General features: G+C 40.3%; 2 protein-coding genes across 6 annotated transcripts in view; both read left to right on the top strand.

Annotated features, from left to right (window-relative positions):
• Positions 1-348: 348 nt before the first annotated feature.
• On the top strand, positions 349-8,169 carry LOC134161892 (complement C1q and tumor necrosis factor-related protein 9A-like). 4 transcript variants are annotated; one of them, XM_062615194.1, is made up of 5 exons: positions 1,533-1,791; positions 2,296-2,447; positions 4,807-4,998; positions 6,295-6,357; positions 6,951-8,169. In XM_062615194.1, exons 3-5 carry the CDS (start codon positions 4,833-4,835, stop codon positions 7,754-7,756), a joined length of 1,035 nt encoding a protein of 344 aa, XP_062471178.1. In that variant the 5' UTR covers positions 1,533-1,791; positions 2,296-2,447; positions 4,807-4,832; the 3' UTR covers positions 7,757-8,169. The 4 variants fall into 4 exon arrangements, with proteins under 4 accessions (XP_062471180.1, XP_062471178.1, XP_062471179.1 ...); XM_062615196.1 differs by lacking the exon at positions 2,296-2,447 and having other exon boundaries at positions 349-1,791; XM_062615195.1 differs by lacking the exon at positions 1,533-1,791 and having other exon boundaries at positions 2,225-2,447.
• A 1,605-nt stretch (positions 8,170-9,774) lies between these two features.
• Positions 9,775-25,633, top strand: part of MIPEP (mitochondrial intermediate peptidase) — a 72,722-nt gene continuing 56,863 nt past the window's right edge. Inside the window, exons 1-10 of one of the 2 annotated variants that reach the window (XM_062615183.1) lie at positions 9,775-9,954; positions 12,747-12,920; positions 15,163-15,251; positions 17,336-17,422; positions 18,321-18,384; positions 20,168-20,350; positions 22,922-23,078; positions 23,486-23,534; positions 24,178-24,238; positions 24,875-24,927. In XM_062615183.1, the coding sequence (XP_062471167.1) occupies positions 9,790-9,954; positions 12,747-12,920; positions 15,163-15,251; positions 17,336-17,422; positions 18,321-18,384; positions 20,168-20,350; positions 22,922-23,078; positions 23,486-23,534; positions 24,178-24,238; positions 24,875-24,927 (1,082 nt within the window). In that variant the 5' untranslated portion in view covers positions 9,775-9,789. Of the gene's footprint in view, positions 9,955-12,746; positions 12,921-15,162; positions 15,252-17,335; positions 17,423-18,320; positions 18,385-20,167; positions 20,351-22,921; positions 23,079-23,485; positions 23,535-24,177; positions 24,239-24,855; positions 24,928-25,633 lie in introns of those variants that run through there. The other variant, XM_062615185.1, reaches the window with a different exon arrangement.

Consider the following 25,633-nt stretch of genomic DNA (forward strand, 5'->3'; position numbering starts at 1 on the left):
CTATTAGGTATTTAGGCTCTGGTTTCAAAAAAAAGACTTGTGCATGTATGTGTTTATACATATATATGTATATATTTACACCCCCTCTATATACTTCATATGGCACCCCCAGATGATGTCTCTGCTGGCATCTAAAGCAGGTTGCAGCAGACAAGTGATCCACACCCATTGCACCCTCCCTCTGTTTATGTTACATCTTGCATTTCTGTTGTGCATCTTGGCAGGGGGTGGAGGGGGTAGGACAGCAGACAATATGGGGTGATGATACCTGGCAAGGTTTTACCCAAGTAATTTTAATGTTTTAAACATTCAGGGTGGGCCACCAGCCCAGTTTGTGACAGACAAACCATTCCAGACAGGTGAAGGTTGAAAGCTGTCCACATCTCTGGGGTCTGGTGTCAGCCAAATGCAGAAGGGCAAATCTGAGAGGGCAGAGGTTAGCAGAGCAAGGACTGCCATTGCCCTTCCAGGGCTCAGTTTCGCTTGAACAAGAAACACAAGATGATGTAGGATTTATCGACTGTTTGATTTTTGGAAAGCTGAAACTGCTTCAGGGAAAAGGAGGAGCACCAGGTGCTCCTGAGGGACTTTGTTGGCAGAACAAGGTACATACCAAATTCCTCGCTTCCACATTGGAAATAAGAAGGCAGACAGCTCAGTACATGCACTGAAGTGAACTGTCAGTAGTCATATTGGCTAAGTACAGTTAACCTTGGCCTTTGTCTATAAGCATACCCAGACATTGAGATGGCGACTCATGAAGCACTGAAAAGGTATCTAGAAGGTGCTCTGCTAATAAGGTTGGGTATAGCTTCTTCTAATAGACATCTATCTCATAGGCATTACCACCATATTCAGCTTGTAACAAAGGCAATTAGCACAGCAGTCAATCTAAAAATCCCTGCATCTTCTGCCATTCAGATGCAATGGTTTTTTAAGAGCAAATAGTGAACTTTTGCTACTATGAAACTATCTCTAAGGCATAATTCTGTGATGATACAAGGCACACAAAAAAGCACCTAATATTAATGTTTGCCTTTAAGGCCATTCTTACAACAGTTTTCTTGGTTCTCTGATAAGAAAGCATCAAACCAGAGTAATTCCAGAATCCATCAAGGTAGATGTAACTAATGAATTATGTCATTCCACCTCAGGATTGGGACAGACAGACGGTGACTGTTGTCACTGTAAAATTCACAGCCTCTTTTGGGCCAGTGTGAGAACCCTGCCACCCCAGGACCGCTGCTGTGCATGCCATGTCCCCCGAGGCCCCCAGTGCTATCCCCCCAGAGCCATCAGCTCTCCCATCATGGCTTTCATTTCTTCTTCTCAATTAGCACAGCAGCGAGGCTAATTTGGCTGCAGAAGTTCATTCAAGTAGAGCAGCTAATTGCTGCACATTGTCCTTCCTCAGAGCACGGTAGAGGCAATGTCCCAGATGCAAAACAGGGCACCATAACGCTTGCAATATTTCCTTATTACCGCAGGGTGGTGGTGAAGACCTTAGTGAACACAATTCACTGCTGAGCTGCGCGGTAACGCAACCTCACATTCGACACGTGACCACACACGTCATATCTTCGCAGTGTGGGAACCACCTCAGACGGTGTTTTCAGTCACTTGCACCAACAGGGATGAATTGAGGTCACGTCCTGTAACACATTAACTCCTGTTACTATTGGTTTTATCCTTCACTGTTCACAAGCATCATTTAAGGAGTTGATATGCTCAGTTGCTTTACTTCCACTAGTCCTTAGACAGCAGAAGTTGCAGTAGTTTCAAGAAGACACAGTTAAGTATCAATTTATGGCTTCTTCAAATTTAGTTACAAATAGTAGATAATTTAGTAGCACAAAAGCTTTGACTGATGCTTGAATGGCTAGGTGGAGAGCCTGCTAATTACACATGAAAGGCTTTCTTTGGCATTCAGTTTATTTACTTTAATTCAACTTGGTTGCTTTTTCATAATCACCTAATATTTGTAATGACATGTTCACAGCATTGTTATTTGTAATTTCTATAGTCTTTTTGTCAGTAATTCTGTTGTAAATTGCTTGATACATGAACTAAATTTATTACATGTTTTTGCAGCACAACAATAGTAAAAGACATGCCTTCCATCCTACAAACCAACCAAGCTAATATTTGTGTAATGTATTTGTATAATGGAACAGGCAAATCAAAGCCTGACTAATCCACTTTAACAATTTTCTTTCACATAACAGGGCACTTCAGCTTGATATTGGAATAAATAGGAAGATTCCACTTTAAACCTCTGTTTTAATTATTGAACAGCTCTCAAAATTAAATCACTGACCTTTGAGAATTTAGTGACCAAACAAATGCCTGTCGTCAAGGCACATATTTGGAGCTCACCTTCCTTTACATGAAGCTTTTATGCTGTGCTTAAAGATGACCAAGAGCACTGCAAGTACAAAGTGAATGAGGTAAGATCAGAGATCCTATATATGTGATGAGGTAGAGATGATGATGTTGATGTCAGCTTGTGGAAAGGAGTGCATGTGTGGGGACCAAACTATCTATTCCTTAGGCAAGACACACTCCCTTCTTAGACAACTGGGAATGGTGTTTTTTGTCAGTGGACAAGGACTCTCAGGCTTCTCCATGGGGTGCATCATATCCTAACAACATCATACAGAGCAATTCTTCCTTTTACACTCCCCTGGAGTCCTCTTACTAAGGCAGTAAATGAGTTCAGAAGTAGCAAATATTTAATTTATTTTCAGCTTTAGTTCTAGCCAGCAGCAGCAGACAAAATGGGATTTTGCTGCTGGATTTTTTCAGCATCTCTCTTTAGACCATTGGCAAAGTCACCATAAATCATATTTCCAACAATGGCTGCAAAATAGGGAACTTTACTAAAGACAGAATAAAAAGATTAAGAAATGTGTACCAAAATTAAGGTCTTCCTCTATAAATTAAGTTCAAAGAATATTTAGATCAAATATTACTAACAGGGTGTAATTATTCTTATTGACAACATACTAGTCTCTCCCTACATGGTATTTTGCTGCACTGCTGTGTAGTGTTTCACAAGACTGAAAAATGGTGGTGAAGAGATTAAACTAAAGACATATTTTTTTGGAGTCAATACTAGCTCATATTTCAAAAGGAATACTGATCTTAGTATAAAGTTCTCATTAATGAAAGAACCAATTCAAACGCCAATTATGTAAAATTTACTCATTCAATCACTTTTATGTGTATAAGTACTTAACCTGTATAGCTAAAGCTTCTGTGCATTAGGGCTTTATGAATATTAATTCAAATAAAATGTGGCTATTTGGTTTTTTGTTCCTCAGACTAATATCTTCCCATTAATTGCTCTTACACTCACTTAAATCAGTTGTGTCCAGAATTAAGTACTAATTTGCTTTGGTGGGCCTACATTAAAAGACATTATATAGGAGAGACACCAATGAAAAGACAAGTATAAGATGGACTTTAAGTAGCATAGTTACATGAAGGGGGAGAACCAGATTAAAGACTTGTTTTTGCCAAAAAACTCTCTTATTTGATCCCTCACATCTTTGCCCTCATCTCACCCTGCTCCCGCTCTGACACCCTCTAAAATCATTCAACCTATTAACCCAGTAGATGACTAACTCAAATTAAAAAAAAAAAAAAAGGAAAAAAGAGAGAGAGAAAGAAAAAGATGATTTCTTTGTGCTGAATTAGGAGGTTGAACTGCCCTAGCTACTCCTCCAGCACCTAGGAGATAAGAGGTACAACTCTGCAGTCACAAATAGATACAGGGAGAAGTGTGGATAGAAAAGTGAGCATTAAGACCTCTGCTGTTTTTTCATTATGTTTGACTAGCTCAATTATTATTCCTTTAAGAAGCTGTTAGACAGATACTGGGTTCTAACTGGCTAACACTGATAAAAGTTTGGAGCTTAGAGAGATGGGTTTCCTTACAGACTCCAAACGCATAAGGTGCCAATTGATAGGAAGTCTTTGAAATAGGAAAGAGGAAGCTGGGAGATGTAGACAGGCTTCTGTATGGCTCTGAAAGTCAGCAATGGCCATGAAATAGCTCCTCTCTGGGCACTGTTCTGGCTATAGGAATGTACAAAGAGGTTTATGAACAAGGAGAATGATTATATATTATGTAAGCAAAACTACAGCTCAGGGAAACAGGGAATTGTATGAATCCTTGTGTATGAACGTGGGATTGCTGGTCCTACCAATTCACACCCCAAGACTTGATATTTTGACTGTCGATTTGGGCTTAGGACAGCAACAACATTAATATTAGTATACTTACCTGTAGACTTGCCAGGCATTGGGGGTCTTAGAGCTTTGGTTGGAGTAAGACAGGTCATTGGAAGTTCTTTAGCAAACAGCCACTGCAAGTGTATATTCTTTGCTGTAATTGCTGGGGATGGGGGTAGGTGAGGAGAGGTAATCACTTTCGCCCAAGATGCCTTTTTATTATGACCTTGAGATTTGGGTTAAATTCAGCCAAATCCATGAAATCTAGTCTTTATCAATGCACTCATGGTTTAACTATAACAGGAATAAGGAGTATTTTAAATTGTGTAAAGCTGAGTTAATATTTCAAATGAATGACACCATGGCTGATATTCCCATTAAATTATTATTTGAAATAATACTCAGAAATCTCCAGGACTGTACTTAATGCTATATAGAGACCTATAAATAATGAAAAACAAAACAACAGGCATGGTGAAAAGCCATTTCCTTTTGTTCCTCCCTCCACCATGCTGCACTTCCTTATAAGGTAGACTTAGGCAGATGTACTTTTCTCTCTTAAATTTTCAGCCAAAATCATATAGCCCATCTAAAGAATGAAAAGCTGGATTATACTGCTGGCTGTTGTAGTCAGCACAGCAGAAACACAAAACCAGGACATCTGCACCCAAGGGTATCCTGGCATCCCTGGCAATCCTGGGCACAATGGCATACCTGGTCGTGATGGACGTGATGGTTCAAAAGGTGACAAGGGAGATAGAGGTACTGTCTTCAAAATAAATTATTTCATGTATCAAATGCAATGTCATTCATTCCTGAAGCTGTCAGTAGTCACTACATTAATGAGATTATTCTGCCTAGACTTCAGAAAACATTTCAGACATTGTCTTTGACTTGTTTGAAGAAGGAAATATAAAGAAAGACCTAATAGTGAAAGCAAGATGGCTAAGACTATGGAGAGACCAGGTCAATTGGATAAAAACAAAAGAAAAGACTTTGCTTTCCACTTTGGGAAAATTTTAAAGCCTGTAAACCTACTCCTACATCTCTGATAGCAATTGTATTTCTGTGAAGAGCTTCAAGCCCAGTAAAAAAACACCCAAGAACTGATACCTTGTTCAGTGTAACAACAAGTATGTAGTGGTAAGAAGATTTCTCTTTCTTATCTGTATTTTACATTTGTAGGACTTGCTTCTGAGTGTGCCTACTTGCTGTAACTCAAGAGGCACTAGAGGAAGTTCAGGAATAGAGCCTATTGAGAAGCAGGATAGGATTCATGTGTACTGTAACAGGCTTTAATAAAGATTTGTGTGTGATACTGAAGACAGAGGTAATCTTCTCAGCATCCTAAAGCTAATAATTCCCATAGTATTTTAAGCCTTAGCTTAATGATGGCCCTTGTATTCATGCTGAGATATCAAGACCAGGGTTGCACAAAGTGGTAAATCTGTGGGCATGTGGAGGGAGATATAACACTTCATCTGAAGTGTCACAATCCCAGAATATAAAACACAAGACAAGTGCAAAAGTGTTCACAAAATTCTGGGGGAGAACTTTTCCTCAACAGGCTTTATGTTAGGTCAGCTATTGTGTGGCATCATGGAGATGGCATTATGGTTTAATGCCTAAACCAGACACTGTCATCAGGGGCCTGGTTAACTCAGCTGCACAATTCAATCTGGATCAAACTTGTCCTTATCAGATAAACCCTTACACCTTTTCCTGATGGTATCTTCCATGGATCACAGCAACAACAGGACAAGAGGTTTTCACACTGGTGGTCTAGACCAGGGTGTAGCTCCTCTACATACTTCAATAACCCTAGGATTCCCTCTGTCTCAAAAAAGCACTGTCCTCAAGCAGAGTTTCTGTGCTGTGTGTCAGTCTCTCCATATGATAAAAGTACCAGCACTGGCACCCATTAAAAATCAGGAATAAGACTACTGTTTACATTACTGCTTAGCCAGCCTTGAAGAGGAAGGATTAGAGAAGGATTCATGCAAAGTTTCCCAGTAATGTAATTGTTTAATGGAAATCTGTTTTTCTCTTTTGTACTAGGTGAAGCAGGACCTCCTGGCAATCCAGGAAAAGACGGTGCAAATGGCGAGAAAGGCGAACGAGGTCAGAGCAGAAGTGTTTCAATTTATTATTTACCACCTGCTGCCCTTGTGTTTGTGAGCACTACACATTCTAGCTGTAGTGAAAGTACCATAAAGGCTAACATACCTTTTCCAGGAGTAATAGAGGCTGCACAGAGATGCTGACAATAAAAGAGGAATTTGCCACCACCAATTACCCCTGCTGCCTCTGATGCCCTGCAACTTGTTCACTCAGCCTGTTATCCTACCTTCCTTATCTCTGATCCTTTGTTAGCTGCTGAGGAAGACACTGCATCTGCAGTTACCTTAAGAAAGTGAGGATCCTGTAGCCAAGTATTCAGCTTCAGGGAAATGGACTTTAAAGAGAAACTGTAGAAGTTAAAATTATTACACTAAAAATAGATGCTGTATATATACTTCATCTGTTTAGCCAAACTATGTGTATGCAGCATGTCTCCTTGTCAGGTGGACATATATGAGCAGAGCAATTTGTGCATAAATGCAGGGAGTCAGTCATTGAGCTAGTGGTATCACATCATTTCTGCACAAATTCAGTAACCTGGGTGCTGGACTTGCACATCTATACAGTAATTCTCTTTTTCTTTTTCCATTTAGGAGCAAATGGAACTGTTGAAGAGAAGGGGAACAAAGGAGATAAAGGAGAAAGAGGACGACCTGGGAAACTGGGACCGAAAGGAATTATAGGGTCAGTGGGTTACAAGGGTCAGAAGGGAGAGCTGGGACTGCAAGGACAAAAGGGGTTAAAAGGAGACATTGGGCCCATAGGTCCAAAAGGGACAAAGGGTGACATTGGCCATCCTGGAAGAGTTGGCTTCCCAGGACCAATTGGCCCAACTGGTAATCCAGGTCCTAAAGGTAATACTGGAGATCTTGGGCCACAGGGTAATCCAGGAGTTCAGGGGGAAAGAGGCTTGAAAGGAGACAGAGGAGATAAGGGGAATGTAGGTGCCCCAGCAGTCCTGCCAAGAAGTGCTTTCAGTGTCGGCCTTACAATCACCACCAAATTTCCCCCTCCAAATCGCCCAATCAAGTTTGACAAGGTACTGTATAATAGTCTAAATGACTACAACTCAGCTACTGGCAAATTCACCTGCAAATACCCCGGTGTTTACTATTTCACCTACCACATCACTGTCTACTCAAGGAATGTCCGAGTAGCTCTAGTTAAAAATGGCATCAAGATGCTGCACACCGTGGACAGGTACCAGAGTGGAGAGGACCAGGCTTCAGGAGCTGCCATCCTGGAGCTACAGGGAGGAGATGAAGTGTGGCTGCAGGCTCACCAGGGAGAGACTTTCAACGGGCTGTTTGCAGATGCTGATGATGATACCACCTTCTCTGGGTTCCTCCTGTTCAGCACCTCTGACCTGCTGGAGCCGCTGCCATCGCCCGCCATGTAACTCCATGTTATCTGGGAATACGATGTGTCTGTGTCTTCAGCCCTCCCTAATAAAGTTATCTGCTGTCCAATTTCTGCTGGATTCCACAGAAAACAGAAATCAGCCAGAGAAGTACATTGAGGGCTGAAAGGGAGACATAGGAGTGTAGGGGAGGTTGGGACCAGCTAGGCATCTCCCTAAAAGTTGATTATTTTTTATGTTTGTTTTCGTTTTCTTTTGTTTTCCTTTTTTACTGAAGTCATCACATTGGGAAGGTGTAGGATCACACTACTTGTATCTGTAGGAAACCAGGCACACAACTGCTCATTGCACAACTTGCTGTGCTGAAGTTTTCATGACCAGCTGCTAAAACAAAGCTTAAGGCTTCAAAGCCGTACTCAGAAGAGTTTGAAATAAACACTTTCTTGTCCCAATCTTAAGGTACCAGGTGTTTATTTATTAAACTCTCCTAATCTGCTGTTGTTAGCTTTGTTGTTTAAAACTAAACCAACCAAACAAAAAGTCCTAATGTGCATAAACTGTTTCTATGGCTACAGTTCCAGGAACAGGAGCAGCTGTTTCCAGGAGCAGCTTCTGTGCAAGAGAGCATAACTTTAAAGAATCTGAGGTGCTGGGCTTGACACATGACTGGTTTGCTGACTTACTGTAGTTATACAGGGTGCATACACCAGTTCTGAAGGACAACTGTTTTAAAAGAAAGTGGGCCTAAAAAGAAGATAACATTTCAAGTTCTGGAATTATGAGATGTGGGTCTTGTATAAACATTAAGCAGCAGTTACTTCCAACCCAGTTGATATCTTTCTAGGTGGCATGTGTAGATGGACTTGACTGGTTTAGATCCAAGCATTTTAAAATGATTTTTAAACTTGGAATTAGTGCAGTTTGAGATCTCCATAGGGGCTGCTTGCTCTGTTTCACAGCTTGATACCCCCACAGGGGCTGCTTGTTCTGTGCAACAAATGAGTTTTGTTGCAGCTGGATGGATTTTACAGCTTTTAAACCTGGTTCTTTGCTCTCTGTGTAACAAAAGGTCTGAAATCAAGCAAAATGGAGTGACAGAAGGAACTGCTGTGTGGATTCTCTGATGTGGGCAGATATTCAATGCTGGTGCAAAAATACAGCATAACACTGCTGTACTTCAGTTAGCCGCTGCAAAACAAATTCTCACAAGTGAAAGATAACCTTTAATCAACATGGAGGCAGACATACTGGAGAACTGATTGAGAGATATGTGCCACGAAACCTTAATTTTTGTGAATTTTCTTGGAACCCTTTTTTCCCTTTTCCCCTAAAACTTATATATATATGTACATATAATTAAAAAAAAAATCCAAAAGATGCCAGTAAGTCCCACTCCCTCCCTTAAAAGAGAATAAAGCAGAGATGCAAAGTAACACAGGTCAGCATCGTGAGCTTCAGCACGAATGCAATGAAGAAGCGTGAGCCCAGGGTTCCTGTCACCCCTGATGCTGCTGGGGAAGCAAGGGAACATGGACACATCCTCACAGCTGTCAAACCGCGAGTGTGGACCATAGACCCAAAACGGTCATGGTGGGATGGGTTCCTTCAGGAAAAGCAGCTGCACTTCTCATGTCGGCTGGGTTACAGGGAGGGAGATACTAGGACACTTAAGACAGAAAAAAAGGGGTTTGTGACTTTTTCAGTGAGAGGAGATGTTTTCCCTGTAAACCAAGGCTGTGTATGAAGCATCTTGACCAAGAAATGCTATAAAACGAACTTAACTGGAAAACACGTAGGAGAAGCTTCTCCCGGCGGAGGCTCCTCCTGCCACCAGCCCTATAGCCCGCGGTGCCAGGCCGGCAGGCCCTCCCTTTGCCCGCAACGCCGAGACAAGCCCCTGGCAGAGGGCGCCTCCTCGCCGGAACGGCCGGGGAAAGAACGCGGCGGGCGGGCTGAGAGAGGGCGGGGGCAGCGAGCTCCTCCTCCCCGGGCCCGGGCGCGCGGAGGTCGTGGCTGAGGACGGAGCTGGGCGCGCCTGGGCCTTTCCCGGGGCCGAGCCGTGCCGCTCAGCCATGCTGGCCGGCTGCCGGCGGGGCCTGCCCGCGGCGCTGAGCCGGGTGCTGCAGGGCCGGGCCGCGGGGCCGGGCCGCCGGGCCGTCAGCACCAGTTGGTGCCCGGTGGGTGCCGCCTTCAATGCGAAGCAGCAGCTGCGCGGCAGCTCGGCGGGCAGGGAGACGGTGAGCGGCGGGAGGGGTAGGGGCAGGGGCCTGCTGCGGGCAGGAGGCGGCCTGGCTGCCGGCAGCCTTGCGCTTTGCTTTCCTTTCCTTTCCTTTCCTTGTGTGTAATTCTGGCTTCTAAAGTTTAACTCGTGGTGGTGGGGACAGCCGGGCTAAAGCTGTTAGGCCCTTACAGCCTCCTGAGGGTTTGTTTTGGTTCTAATGAGCCGAAGCATTCTCTCTTCTGGACACATCAGCGTTTGAAAATGACGGCCTTGCTTATTGAAACATTCTTAGAGTCTCAATAGAGACTATACACACAGTACCCCTTCCACTCCCGGCGCTTGCCCGTCTGTCTTTTTTTAGTCTGTCAGTGTCCTGTCTGCGCACTGTTGCACAATGGCGGTGCTTTAAAATCACTTCGACTGCTGACAGCCTCTTGTGTGGGTTCTTGACATCCAGTTGCTTGTGGCAAGAAAAAAAACAGTTGTTTGCTGGGTTGGTGAAACCCCTCGGGCTTTTTGGTTTATTTCTCTTGGAATGAGTTGGATATTTTTGTTAGAGTGCCCAGAAGCTAAACCTGTTCTGGACAATGTAGGATGAGTCCTTTCCATGGCAGAGTGTGTGTGGAATACTTACACCTGTAAAATCCCAGTGTTAGTCTGCTGAATCAACTATTCCTGCTATGGTGCCCAGGCTGGTGAAGTTGTTGCACTCTGGCACTAAGGGGTTTAGCGAGGACAAATTTCACTGCTGTTTATAATCCGGCACTCGTTTGGGAAACTTTTCTTCAGGCTGTCCTGCCTCTGCAAACCGACTGGTGTAAGTTTTGCTCCAGGGAAATGATTCAGTTAAATATTGTGCATTTACTGGTCTAGGAATTGGTTCTGGATTTGCTTCGTGCACGGAGAGGATGTTCAGTTCTTTGGGAATAGAGATGTGTATTTCAGGCTTGCAAAGAGGCTAGGACAGGGAGGGTGTAAAGGCTGAGGCCACGCAAAGAGAATAATGCTGCAGCCATGCAGCCACACTGTTAAAGACACAGAAATCTGCACCAGGCTTAATTGTTTATTTTTTTTTCTTTGGTAATTTTTAAATTTTCATGTCAAGCTTGGTGTCATATGGAAGAGTTGCTCTGTGGCTAATTTATCTCTAAGGGAAGATACCTCCTCTTCACAGAAGACTACGTGTGCAGGAGGAGCTCACCTGAGCGGGTGTGTGGTGATACAGAGCAGCAGGAAGGCCAGGACCTCACTGGCAAATTGCAGGACCCTGCATCAGCTGACTGAGGAGCTTAGTGAAAGGGTAGTCTTGCGACTCTTATACAGCAAGCACTATTGAAGAGTGATGTATATATTTATGTTTACATTTGAGTGTACTTTTTTATATACATATGTATCTATAAACAAACATGTCTTTTCCAGACATCTCTCAACAGAGATGCTGTTTTAAGTGATTTTTTTTTTTTGCTAATGTAGGTGTATATCATGGAATTTCTCTAGCAGGTGTGTTAGCAATTTTGTTTGATCTGCAGCAGGACCTCTTTAATTCCCTTCCACAAATGAAGAAAATAACTGCTGTGTTTGTCCACCCTGCACAAGTCAGTGTTTACCTTGCCCTGTTGGACAGAGCCAGGCTTTGTAAGAACTTCAGGAATAAAACTGTTCATGTCATAACATTTTTGAGTTGTAGCTGATCATTCCTTTGAAATCTGTTTCCAGTATTTGGGCTTATTTAATGACCTTGAGACTACTAACTGTCCTGTTGCTTGATATCTAGGGCATCTGGCCAGTACATTGTTTTCGCACTCCTGCTTAGTCCTCACATTCATTGATAAGTCTCTTCTGCTTCAGAGGGATGACTTTACCTTATTTCAGAATGTAGATGGGCTTTTTAGAATTTTTCTGGTGCCCATGCTTTCGAAACAAGATAAAAAATGTATCGAGAAAAGAGGCAGATTTGTGAGGGTTTGATGTTGAACTCTTGAGGTTTGCTGAGAACAATCCTGAGAAGCTCAGGGAGGTTTTGCTCTGGGAAATGAAGATGTTTTCATGTGATACCAGTGTCTGTGATTCATTTTCTGACTATTCTCTCTACAGAGACACTGATGTGGGAACATTTTGGTGAAGTGTCATGATATGGTAGCTGGCGTTGTTTTGGTAAAATTCAGTGGTGTTACAGTTTAAGCCCAGCTGGCAACCCAGAACCATGCAGCTGCTCATTCACTCCTCCACCTTCCTCCCTTTGCTCCTGGAGGGATGGGGAGGAGAATCAAAAGAATGTAACTCCCACGGGTTGAGATAAGAGCAGTCCAGTAACTAAGGTATAACACAAATCACTGCTGCTACCACCAGTAATAGTAATGATAAGGGAAATAACGAAGGAAGACAGTGCAACCGCTCACCACCCGCCGACCGATACCCAGACTTACCAAGCAGTGATCTCACCCTTCCGGCTAGCTGCCCCCAGTTTATATAATGGGCATGACGTGCTGTGGCATGGAATACCCCTTTGGCTAGTTTGGGTCAGGTGTCCTGTCTCTGCTTCCTCTTGGCTTCCCCTCCTCTCTGGCAGAGCATGAGACTCAGAAAGTCCTTGCTCAGAGTAAACATTACTGAGCAGCAACGTCGGTGTTATCAGCATTGTTCCCAGGCTGAAAGTCAAAAACACAGCACTGCACCAGCTACTAAGAAGGAGAAAAATGACTGCTACTGCTGAACTCAGGACACATGGTGATAATTACATCGTGAAGCAAAGGGGCGGAAATGGAAGAGGGTAATGTTTAGGTGTTTTCATTGTGTTTTGCATTGCAGGGTTTGTTTGGTGTTCCGGAACTGAGCTGCCCAGAAGGATTTCAAGAAGCACAGGACAAAGCATTGCAAGAATCGGAACAGCTAGTGCAGAAGGCATGTTCAGCACCGCCTGGGCCAGAGACCATAATGATCTTTGATCAGCTTTCAGATAGCTTGTGCAGAGTAGCAGACCTGGTGAGTTACTTTTATTTATTATTACTTGTAGCAGTTTCTTTTGCCTTAGTAAGCTTACAACATGTTATTCCATTTCGTCATTTTTCTGCACTGCACTAAATAGAAGATCAGCTCTGTGAAATCTTGTGCTAAGACAGAAAATTACATTGATTGAAAGTTAATTACAAAGGCTTTTACTGAATGATAGGTAACTACAAATCCTGTCAGGCTGTCCGGTTAATTTTTATACAGAAGTAAAAATAATGTAAAGGTCACAAGAAAAATAGCAGTGAAATCAGAATTGTATTTCTGATGTAGTATCACTATGTAAGCTTTCCAGTGTAATTTACATTAGGTAAAGCAGGGTATTGCTCTCAAAGCTGCAATACACATGTTTTTAGATTATGAAAGTTTATAGGTGAAGGTCCATAAAGAACTTGCAGATTAAAAGCAGCAGATGAAACTGAACAGAACTGCCTTTTATTAACGCAAGAAAAAACGCAGATATTTCCTAGATTGCAGTTTCTGTTGTACACGGAATTAAGAGTACTTGATCTGATATTCTGTATCAGAAAATGTTAAGTTTAACAAAACACTTTGAGCAAACAGTTTCTAGAGAGCAATACAAATTACATCTTTTATTGCAGCATCACTATTCCCGTATAGGAAGCAGATCCAGTCTTCATACTGAAATCAGTTCTTAATAAATAGGTCATTGAATTTTTTGTTTTTCACATTTAAATTCTCTGTTTGTTTTCTGTTCTCAAATTTTATTCCTTATTCTTTTCTAGATTCAAAACAGGCTTATATTTTTAAAGATACAGAGCTGTCTCTAGAAGCAATTTGGTGATTGGCAGAAATTGAGATGTGCCATTCAGCACCTATTCTGTCAATGTTAATAAAGGGTTTTAAACAGGGGTTCTAAGAATTGTTGGTTGATGAGAAACTTAACATGAGCCCAGAAAGCCAACCATATCCTGGGCTGCATCAAAAGGAGTGTGACCAGCAGGTCAAAGGAGGTGATCCTACCCCACTACTCTGCTCTCGTGAGACCTCACTTGGAGTACTGTGTACAGTTCTGGTGTCCTCAACATAAAAAGGACATGGAACTGTTGGAACAAGTCCAGAGGAGGGCCATGAGGATGATCAGGGGACTGGAGCACCTCCTGTATGAAGACAGGCTGAGAAAGTTGGGGCTGTTCAGCCTGGAGAAGAGAAGGCTGCATGGAGAGCTCATAGCAGCCTTCCAGTATCTGAAGGGGGCCTATAGGGATGCTGGGGAGGGACTCTTTCATTAGGGACTGTAGTGATAGGGCAAGGGTTAACGGGTTAAAACTTAAGCAGGGGAAGTTTAAGTTAGATCTAAGGAGGAAATTCTTTCCTGTAGGGGTGGTGAGGCACTGGAACAGGTTGCCCAGGGAAGTTGTGAACGCACCATCCCTGGCAGTGTTCAGGGTCAGGTTGGGGAGAGCCTTGGTTGACATGGTTTAGTGTGAGGTGTCCCTGCCGATGGCAGGGAGGTTGGAACTAGATGATCTTGAGGTCCTTTCCAACTCTAACTATTCTATGATTCTAAGTAAAAATCTCAAGCGTGTTAACATTTATAAGGTTGCCTGTTCAATCAAATTGCAGTCATACTGTTAAACAAAGTCAAGCCAGCCCCCTTTTAGCATCTTTCTAGCCTTCTGAACTCCCTTAAGTATTTGGAGATTTACTTAAATTAGTAAGTCAAATAAAACCCCTGTTCTGAATCCAAAAGAACTTGGTGTTTTCTCTTTACATAGTGGGAAAACATATATTTAATGATGTCAAATCATAACTTGATAGTCCATTCGTAAGAGTAAAAAAGGTTTGAAAAAACCCAAACCCTGGACTCATTTGGTGGTGTGCTTTCTTCTTAGCTGTGATTTTTAGTTCAAAAAAACCTCTTTTGTAATAACATTTAAATAGATTGGAGTATCTCTATGTTGTAAAGACTCCAAGGTACTCAGCAAACTAAAAATCTTCTTAAGAAGTGGATGGATTATATACACTCTTTTGAAGGACATGTTCACTGTCCAGTGTAATAGTTGTCAGCACAGTTTGCCAATAAGGTTTTTTATTTATTTATTTATTTATTTAAAAAAACAAATTCTGCAAATAGATTGCACAGAACTTTAGACATAAATGTTAATGTCAATAGAACTACTTGAGTACAACTTTGTTTAAAATAAAAGATTTTTTTAATTTGTCTTTTTGCCTCACTGTTTTTTCCTTTTCTCAGGCAGATTTTGTGAAAATTGCCCATCCTGACTTCACATTCAGAGAAGCTGCTGAAGAAGCTTGCAGGAATATTGGTACTATGGTAGAGAAGTAGGTGTTCTGCTTTTTTTGTGTGCTGTTTCCATATGCATCTTTAAAAATTTGTGAATGATCATCTACAACAGCAGCAATCTACAAAAAAAAATACATAGGAAGGATATACATGTGAATAAAGCCTCAGTCTTGTTACAGATACTTAAAGGATTTAGCTTTGTTACAGTATCTCATGAAAGTCTTTTCTATTTTAGTTTCAGTTTATGTTCTGAACAGTTTTTAAGTTACCAACTGATTCCATGTCACTGAAACCCGTAAGACTCAAAGCCACATTTTTCTAGGACTTGTGACAGTTAACTGGCTGTTGCGAAGTGTGTGTACCGCTATTTTGTTTTTAAGATTTAAGCTGTTATATTTTACAGCCCTTTGTTTTCTGATTTGCTGGTCCCTTGACTTTCAGCCACTGAGTGGGATATGTGAAAGAGGACACTTTCCCATTAAAATAAGAGTTTGAGGATGTGTCTGTTTAGGGCTGTGGTATGTGCCTGGTCTACTCTGGCATGCCTATGCTTTATTTAAAACCCTGTTTTGTAGAACATGTTCATAAAGACTTCTGTTTCTGAAGTTTGCCTCTTCTACAGGTCTTTTTTTTTTTTTTTTAAATATCTTAAATCCTGAAGTTACTTCTGTGATCCTTGACCACAGTGAATTGATTTGCTTCTCTTCTGCTCTTGCTGCAGAGAAAGTGAAAAGGGAAGATCTTTAGTCTGCAAATAGTGTCCTTTCAGTATCTTCCCTTCCTGTGGCATTCAAGAGTAGCCTTCTTAAGTTTTATCAGGCAGTACTGTGAAAGTGACCCAGCCTGCTGCTTCGCTCTTGTAACAGTGGAGACAGTGACTAGTGGACTTGCTGTCCCAAGCTTGTAAGTTGTAGAGGCAGTGAAGTCTTTTATACTTTGAGGAGTACAGCAGTGCATCAGTTCATTTAGTAAGCCTTGTGAGTAACATGGGTAGCTAAAAAAGAGAAATATAAGATTAAATTTGGTCTTGCCAGTGTGTTTGGGAAGCTTTTCATTTGAAACTGGGTTTTTCAAAACTTTGAAATATATGATTCAATTGAACACGCCATCTTCTATAACAGCAGGACTTTAATACCTGAATGCCGCTTCAGATTTAGAATATGTAGAAAGAAGAATATATTCACAAAATAACCCAGTAGGCTCATAAACTACTGTAAATGATCAAAACTGTTGTTCAGTGTTCATTTTCATGAGCAAAAGGTATCCCTCAGGAGCTACTACAGTGCATATCTGCTTTTAGGCACTTTTTGACATTGCTGGGCTTCTTATTTATCATTTTCTGCGCAGGGCCTTTTCTGAACTACAGGCATGACACAACGTCATCTATTGCCTTTGAATCGGTTATTGATAATTGTTAAGTTCATTTTACCAATGGGGCTGCAGAGGCTTCCTGCATGTCAGCTGATTGAAGAAGTTAGTGCTTAGGACTATACAGGCTGAGGGCTGCTGCCTACTGCAGTTCTGCCAATCTATGCATGTATGTATGTTTCATTCTGTACTGTGATTCCCACCCATTAATCCAGGTCAACATACATGCTTGTAGTTAACATGACCCCAGATCGGATAGACATAGTATTGTCGGGCCCAGGTACAGTGATGACCATCAGGAAGGATTTTAAGCTGTTAGTTTACTTCAGTGTCAGCCAGCAGCACGTTTATCTGATGGCAAACTTGAGCACAGATTTTTCTTTAATGGAGGTCTTTCAAAATAAGGATGAGAAAAAATTCTCCCACCCTTATGCTCTTGCCATGACTTTGTGCATAAAAAATAAACTGTCAGTCTTAGACTTGTTCATGTTTGCCACAAAATGCCATCCAGAAGTATTTTCCTGTTGGATGCAGAAGACCTGTTTCCATGCCAGTTTTTTGACACATCCTTTGTGTACAGATTTTGTAGATTTTAAGTGTGGTTGTGAGCCAGAAAGCATTTTGAAAATACAGTCCTTGGTTTTTAATGTCATTTCAGTAAACTTTAAGCTCTGCCTTCGAATGACTAATACCAAGAGACTGAAATATTAGTGTTTGTTGTTAATGTGTGATTCTTTTACTCTGTTCTTCCCAGATTAAATACAGATGTTGAGTTGTGTCAGAGTTTGAGACGTCTGCTAGCTGATGAAGTTGTTATGAATTCCCTAGATCCAGAAACCAGGTACTTAGTAATGCTTATAAATTTTGATATTTAGATGGAATCTATCATTCCTTAATGTTCTTGTATTGTGTTCCCTTAAATTAATTACTACAACTGGAAAACATACTACAGCTCCGTTACTAACCTAATCATCACTGTTAAATTATCTGGAGAGGAGTTAGGAAGCCTGTAGTTGTGTATTCTTGGAGGATGTCTCTGTGACTGTACACCATAAGATACGTTTAAGATCTGTAAAAACAAAAAATGAGAACTCTTAAGATTTTCTTAGATAACACCATTTTGATTAAAATGAGGTGCTGCACTGTGGTGTATGTATCGGTGTTTTGGCAGTAAAACCAGGAAACAGACTATATAACTTGATTTCAGTTTATAGGCTTACATCTTTTAAACCAGATTATCAGTATATTTATTTAAAGCTTACTTTATGCTTGCTGTAAAATGTTTTATTAGCTGCTTATTCAGTTATAGCTTTGAATTATTTCATCGCTGCCATCGTTAGACAAGCTTACTATTTGAGTAAGTTTGTTTTTTCTTTCCCCACTGTGAAGGATGATAAATTTGAAGAGGTGTTTTTCTAACTTGTTAGAATAAATGGAGTGTCAGATTAAAATGGTAATTTGCGAAAATTGTTTTAACATTTAGATTAATGTAATGGAATTATTTTCAAGTGTATTTTCAATGCAGATGACTAAAATAACAACAATGGAAAAATCCGGCTTCACTGAGTAAACTGGACCTAAAACAGGGAGTCTGTGTCCGTAATAACAATACTCATATAAGCATTGTTACTCTCTGTAAGAGACATGAAACCTAAATAACTACTAAGGACAAAATCTGTTAAGAAATTATGCTTATTGTCAAATGAGGCTGTTTTAACAGGGATTTACTGTATTTTTAGGCGAGTGGCAGAACTTTTTATGTTTGATTTTGAAATCAGTGGCATTCATTTGGATGAAGAAAAGGTAACTTTTGACTACACTATATGAACAGAAATTTGTCTTGCTACCAAAGACCAGATAATAAAACTTGTGGGACATGAATCATGTGGTTCTAGGCCAATTTGTCTTCCAAGATTCCCATTGTCCTCTGTGGAATTTTGTCTTAGCAGTGATTAATTTTGTCTATTTTAAATCACTTGTTTTTTAATGGTCTTTTAGATATTACCTGGCTGTTCTTCCTAGTTTGTCCCTCATTGTTCCTTTGTTCTGAAGAGTTGTAAGCAAGACCTGGGGTTCTGCTTTCTTTGATTGGTGTCTGCATCAGATACTTAAAATAGTAACTTAGCTGTCTGAACAGCCTGTTTACAGAGGAGGGCAACCAGCACCCAGTGCACTATGGTGACAGGTTAATCAAGAAGAGCGTTTTAGAAGGGATCAAGTGTGTGGCCAGGCTCTCCTCTAGTGCTCATGTAATCAGAAGTTGTAAATCTTGTTCAAAATTGAATGTCTGAGCATGGTCTGACTACTTCTCTTGGAGCTTTTATATGCTTTCATGGTAGCCAGAATCAGATTTGCCAAAACAGTCAGCTTTCACCATGCTTTGTGGTATGGCTGCTCTGTTGGATGTTTGTTCCTAGCTCATGTCCCTGTATAAAGTTAATACCTTGTTTATTTGAGTCATCCCCTCCAAAAAGATCTCTATGAAGGCTTTTTTACCAGATTTATGTGACAAAGTTACTCTGAAAATCATGGCTGTGATTGATTTTGTTACCTGGAAAATGCTTCTAGAATATATTTTTAAAATTATCTTCATGCAAAGAACAACTCTGAAACCTGGACTCTGCATTTTGTCTCTGATTTGACTGTTGGTTCTACAGTACTTCGTTCCCTTTCAGTTAAAATTTTATTTGCACCTTATTTTTGCACATTTTCCTCTTCCTCCCCTACTTATTTCACTTTTCTTCCATCCTTGCTGCTCAGTGTTTCTTTTCAGTTCTCATTTCAGACTTCAGAAATCCTTCACTGTCGTTGAAATTTATTTCTGCTATGAAGAATTTCTGCTTTCTGAAATAAAACTCAAAAGATGTGTTTTTAAGAGTAAGGATGGAATGGGAGGACAGATCTGCAGGTTTTGTCAATTTTTTGAGCTTTACAGGTATGTTGTATCTATACCCTCCGCCTTTTCTTTTGAGCTGTTAACCCACAGGCAATAGAAAGCATACTCTACTAACATGAGCAAGTTCACTGAAGCAGATCTTACAGCAAGGTCAAACGTAAAATACTGTAATGTATGGTGATAACACCCTAAATCACAAACTCCTCAGGGGAAGATTGTAATACCACAAATGCTTTTTGGTCTACAGGAAATAGTGCAATACAAGCAGTAACAAGTGAATTGTAATTCCACATGTATTTCAGGACACTAGTAGGATTTATCCATCTCAATGATGCTTTTTTTCTCAGCTATATTTTACATAGCAGACATACTAAGCATAATTTTATAAATGCTTGCCAAGCAGCTAGCAAAGCTTAGGTAAATTATTCTAGAACTCCACTGTACATTTTCTTACAGCAGAAACACAGGCATTTGCTTTCAAATTTCAGTCCTGTATGAAATTACAGATCTGTATGAGCATCTGATCCTGTTGACTTTAGCCCTGTGTTAGGATTTTGCTGATGCTCTAGGTCTAATCTTAAATGTTGTATTTCCTGCTTCATTTCTGGAAAAGTTCTTTAAGATTTTAGAACTTTTGAGTTCTGCTTGTACTGAAGATGCTGTGTGTTTTGTACTTTATTTTTCTTACAGCGTAAAAAGGCAGTCAACCTCAATGTCAGAATACTGGATTTATGTAATGAATTCCTGACAGGAGCTCACCTTCCCAACAAGATTGACAAACATGTTTTACCAGAGCATATTTGGTGTAATTTTTCAGCTGAAGGCAATTACTTGCAAATTGCTGGTCTGCATGCTGATTGTCCCGATGATCTGGTGTGTATTCCCTGAGTTTGCTTTGGCATACTGTGTAACAAAATTTTGTTATTTTACTTGTTACTGAGACAAATGCATATGATATATGATTACAATATTATGACAAACAAGGAAGAACTGATTTAGAACATAATAACAAATGTCAGCCTTGGCTGTAGCAGCAATGAAATAATGGAGGTGATGATCCGTTTCATGATTCTGAATGGATTGATGAAGAAGAGGGGTGAAATACAGACCCTGGAGTTCAGGCAAGCAGACTTCAGCTTTTCAATAACACAGGGGTACTAAGATACTTAGTATAAGCGCATCATGATCCTTAGAAAGCCAAGCAAATATATTGGGAACCAGGCTTGGCAAGCAGGGAACTCCTGACAAAGCTTTGTGTTCAAAAGGTAGCAGGCACGAGGTGGAAGCAGGTTCAGATACAGGGATTTAGAAATATTACCTGTACATATAGGGATGTTGTCTGATTCAGAGAGAAATGCCAAAGCTCGAGTGCATTTGGTACTTGCAAGGGACATCAAAGGCAAGAAGAAGAGCAATTAGTACTAAAAGGCTGAACAAGGACAAGGTGTGTGACTTAGTGGCAGCAGGTGCAGATAAGGCTGAGATGCTGATTGCTTTCTTTGCCTCGGTGTTCCCCAGTGACTTCTCCCACCTCCCTGTGCTTAGGAAAGGGGTTCAAAGAGAGGTACAACCAGCAGTTGATCAAGACATAGTTTGAAATTATTTGAGAGCGCTCAATCTGTACAAGTCCTTGTGAGTAGATGGGACGCATCCAGGGGTCCAGAGAGAGCTGGCTATTGTCCTTGAAAGGCTTGCAGTCTTTGGTAAGCAGTGAAGATCAGGGAAGAACCGCAATGACTCGTGTGAATAATATATTCCATCCATCTTCGGAAAGGTCAGAAAAACCAAATGGGGAACTACAGAAGTCTTTACTTTGATTCCTAGGAAGGTTATGAAGCAGTCCAGGGTAGGAGATTAGAGTCTGCACTGGTGGACAACCAGATAGGTGAAAAAACCTCATTTAATGAGTTACAGAATGCAGTCCTCTGAGCCAGGTCTTTGGAGAAGCTTTTTGGAACTCATACAATTTACTTTGGAAGTGACCTCTGGAGCTTGTCAGTTTGAGTCTGATCCTGTACAGAGAAGGATCAAGTAGATAGGTTTCTCAGTGACATGTCCAGTTGAGTTTTGAACACTTTCCATTCCATGGATGGACATTCCATTACTGCTCTGGGCAGCGTTTTTGCCCATCTTCACTTTTTTTAAAATTTCTTTGTATCAAACGGGAGTTTTTAATCTTCCAGCTTGTGTCCATTATGTCTCCTCCTCTTGCTCTCCAGCTCCAGTAACAGTCTGGCTGCATGTTCACTGCTGTGCTGTGTGCTGTAGTACTGAGTAGATGAGGATTAAGATCTTCTTTGATCTTTCTCTCCTTTAGACCGAACAAACTCAGCACTCTCAGCCTCCATTCTGTTACATGCTGTAGCCCTTAAACATTTTGGTGGTCCTATGCTGGATCCACTCCAGTATGTCACTGTCTTCCTTGTCCTGCATAACCCAAATCTAGTCTGTACAAATGTAGTCTGGACAATACCAAATAGAGGGAAGCAATCACATTCATGAACCACATGGCTCTAATAGGGCTCATTATGCTGTTGGCCTTTGCTGCAAAGGCACACTGCTGAACTTTGTTCAAGGAAGGGGAATCACCTCCCTTACTTTATTTGCCTTTTTAAAAAAACAAGTTTGCTAGAAAAGAACAGGTATGAAATGACTTGTGAATTATTATAGTAATGTTTTCTTATAAACCCAGGACCTTCTTGTTGAATATATTCTCCAAAGAGAGAAGCTTATTTCAAATGGAGAAAGCAGAAGTTGTTGCTGTATTTCTTCAGCCTATTTGATATTTACAAAATAAAGATCATCTGCACTGGGTTTGTGAAACATGAAAAGTATTCTACCAAACTTTCTGGGCCTTGAGGTGATTTTTTTTTTTTTTTTTTAATTTATTTTGAGACTTATATATGTTACCAAACAAACCAGAAATAGGAGAAAGGCTTGATTGTCCATGCTCAGATGGGCAGACTAATAGCTTGCTACTTCAAAAGAAATAAGGCTTTTCTCTTCTTTTTTTCCTCTCCCGTGACCCTCTCTGGTTCTTATCAGATCCTTCCAAAAGCCAGCTTAACTGACATGCAGAGAACAATTTGGCTTTCTTTTGGGTTTATTTTAAAAGTTTTGGGGAGTTAAGACAGCCCACAGAGTAGACTGAGAAGCACAGATGTTGGCAGAAGGAGGGAGGCAATGAACAGGACCCTTATTGGCAGTCCTGATCTGTTACATTGTCTCACTGCATTTCCTCATTCCATCTTTAATGTCTATGAGAGCTGTAATTGTCAGGCAGTCAGAATTAATATTGTTAAAAGACTTTAGGCCTTTTCCCAACAATATCGGTGAAATACAGCTGTAATGCCAGATCAGAGAATTGTAAAATTTTTTTCATCACTTGTGTCCCTTAAAAATTGCAATGTAGTAATGTGACCTTTTAATTTCTTTCTTTATTAGGTGAGAGAAGCTGCTTACAAGATTTTTCTTCACCCAAATACTGAGCAGTTGAGCCGTTTAGAAGAATTGCTTGCTAGCCGAAACAGTCTGGCACAGTTGGTTGGGTACGACACCTTTGCCCACAGAGCTCTTCAGGGAACAATGGCCAAAAATCCAGGTATAAGGCATGTGTGGAAGGGCATGTTGAGAAATCAAATGCACTGTGTTAAGTCTGAGACCAGAAGTTGTTAGTTTCTTTTGCTAAGTTTACACATGGTACTTCAGTGCTGTTACTTTTTGCTGTGTGCAATACCCATGCATTATGTAAAAGGCAGTACACAATGAGTAAGAACCAGTGTTTCTGTCAGAATCAGTGCTTACTCCTTCGGTTATAAAATTGCCATTATCCCAGCATGTAACAAAGTAAATGTGGTACTAAATTCTCTTGAAATGATGGCACAGGGGTCAAAGGAATAGTTTGTTTTCTAAGGGAGCTTGTTTTGCTTGGAATGTTTTGATGTAAACTTAACATCTTTTAAGGGAAGGAATCACTTTCGTATTTTTTTCCCCTTATTTTACTTCTAGAAACAGTAGGAGAGTTTCTAGAGAAGCTTTCTGACCAGTTGTCTAAAAGGTATGTCTTTGTCACTAAGGCATTTTTCTAACCATAATCTTTATTTCAAGAATAGAGGGACTTGTACACTAATAAATCAGTGCTGCTTATTATATGCTCTGGTGACGCAAAAAGCAAGACTTTCTCAGAGTTTTGAGGGGAGCTATTGACTTAGAATAAACTTTGCATCTATGATTAGAGAACACCCAGCACTAAATGCAGTGAATGATATGCCAGGAAATGCAGGCAACGGCAAACAAGACAGCCGAGTTTAAGTGTTGACGAATGTCTGTTCTGGTCTTCTCCCCATATGCACAACTCCATATATTTTAATCTATAAGGAAATTTCCCCCTTCGTCCTTGCCTCCTTTAGTTCCGCACAGCACAAAACAGTTTCCTCACTATGTATAAATAAGGTGTATTTTAAGAAAGAAAATGCTTTGGAGGTGTACAGCACAGTAAGAGAAGTTTGATTTGAAGGTACTTGAATGACAGAAACAGAATGGAAAAGTTGTTCTACTGTAGTGTATATGGGCCTGCCATTTTATAGAGTACTATCAATATGTGATGATGGGCATTTTCGTAAGACAGAGTATTATTATGTACTGTATTCAATTGCCCAAACATCTTTCATTAACACTTTAATCATAAAAATATTTTTCAGAACTCAGGAAGATTTTGAAATTATGAAGAAGATGAAAATGAAGCTCAACCCCCAGAATTCAGTAAATTAATTTTTATGCGTAGTTTTCTGTTTTCTTTTTAAAAATATAGTATAAGCTAACCTTGTTCTACAAGAAACAATAACTATTTCAGTGAAGAACACAGAGTGTAGTTAGAAAGAGAAGCTTCTGTCTTCCAGTGCTTTTTGACTGCTTAGCTGCTGTTTGTATTAAAACCAAGCACTGGATGCAAGATAGCTGTTGGTTTATGCAAAATGATAGTGAGATACCAAAACATAAAGTGGTGAAAGTGAGTATTACTTTATTTTGAATTAATTGACTAAATTGAAAAATAAAGGCTATAATTCAGCTTTGATGCATGTCCAGTTTGCGTACTGTATTGTATGTATTCTAATTCTGCACATAACTGGTTTTATCTTTCTATTTGAATTAAGTGTATTTCTTGAAATCTGGTATGAAGTCCCATTATATATTGGAAAAAGTACCATCTTCAAGCAAATGTGAAAAAAAAAATTATGGTGCTATTTCTGATTATGTTTTTAGCACTGAATGTTTCCCATTATGTTTTAAAGTTTTGTGACTTGCTGAAACTGCAGAAATACTCAAAGGAAGCAAAACTATTACTTTGGGTTCACTTGTTGTCCATTATTGTACTTATAAGCTGGAATTCTCTTTCAGAAGCTGATGCCGTGGGATCACCCTTACTACAGTGGCCTCCTTCGTGCTGAGAGGTAAGCTCCTTATGTTTGTAATTCTAATGTAAATGAGTGTCTTTGTTTCATTCCTTGCAGTAAGGATAAAGAAAGTCCTCAGTGTAAACAGGATCTCCTTCTTTGAAGATGTACTTCAGCCTGAAAAATAAAGGGTATCTGGTGGGACAGTTGTTTGTAATATTTCAGTTACTGTTGGAATGCCTTTAGAAGGTTTTGGCTCCTTTGTTTTACAGTGGAGTATGGGCCCTCTTTGAAGATGTAAGAGGATCAAATGGTTTCAAAACAGTTAGCAAATCCTTACACTTGTTTTGCTTTTACCTCTTAGCTGAGATGAAGTAATGTTTAAAAATAAATTTTGATCACTAAACACAGTCCAACTCTTCATATTTTAATCATAACATACTTATTACTGAACATGTAACTGTCATCTGCTTCTACAGACTTGAAATAGCAGCTTCTTGAGTAGATCTTCACTCTGCATGGATAGCATTCATTCTCATCTCTTCTGGAAAGACTGGGAAATAAATCCTCTACACAGACTTAAACAGTGCACAAGACCTTTGCACCTAATGAGGTGCCAGCTCTGAAAGATGTGAGCCCTGCATGTTGCCTTTATTAAATCAGCAGCAGTGACCTTTTAGGTTTGTGTTGGAAAAGATCATTTAAAGTTGTGTTTTCTCACAAGAGGGGGAGAAAAAAAATCTTCCTTCACTGCAGAGTTGTA

Source organism: Pezoporus occidentalis, unplaced genomic scaffold (assembly GCF_034315485.1).
Source record: "Pezoporus occidentalis ecotype Australia unplaced genomic scaffold, CSIRO_AGI_Poc_V1 ctg18, whole genome shotgun sequence".
Lineage (NCBI taxonomy): Eukaryota > Metazoa > Chordata > Aves > Psittaciformes > Psittacidae > Pezoporus > Pezoporus occidentalis.

Coding starts and splice junctions, on each gene's coding strand:
- LOC134161892 (XM_062615196.1), top strand. CDS start 4,833: ATGAAAAGCTGGATTATACTGCTGGCTGTTGTAGTCAGCACAGCAGAA. Junction 4,999..6,294: donor AGGTGACAAGGGAGATAGAG/GTACTGTCTTCA, acceptor CTTTTGTACTAG/GTGAAGCAGGACCTCCTGGC. Junction 6,358..6,950: donor TGGCGAGAAAGGCGAACGAG/GTCAGAGCAGAA, acceptor TTTTCCATTTAG/GAGCAAATGGAACTGTTGAA.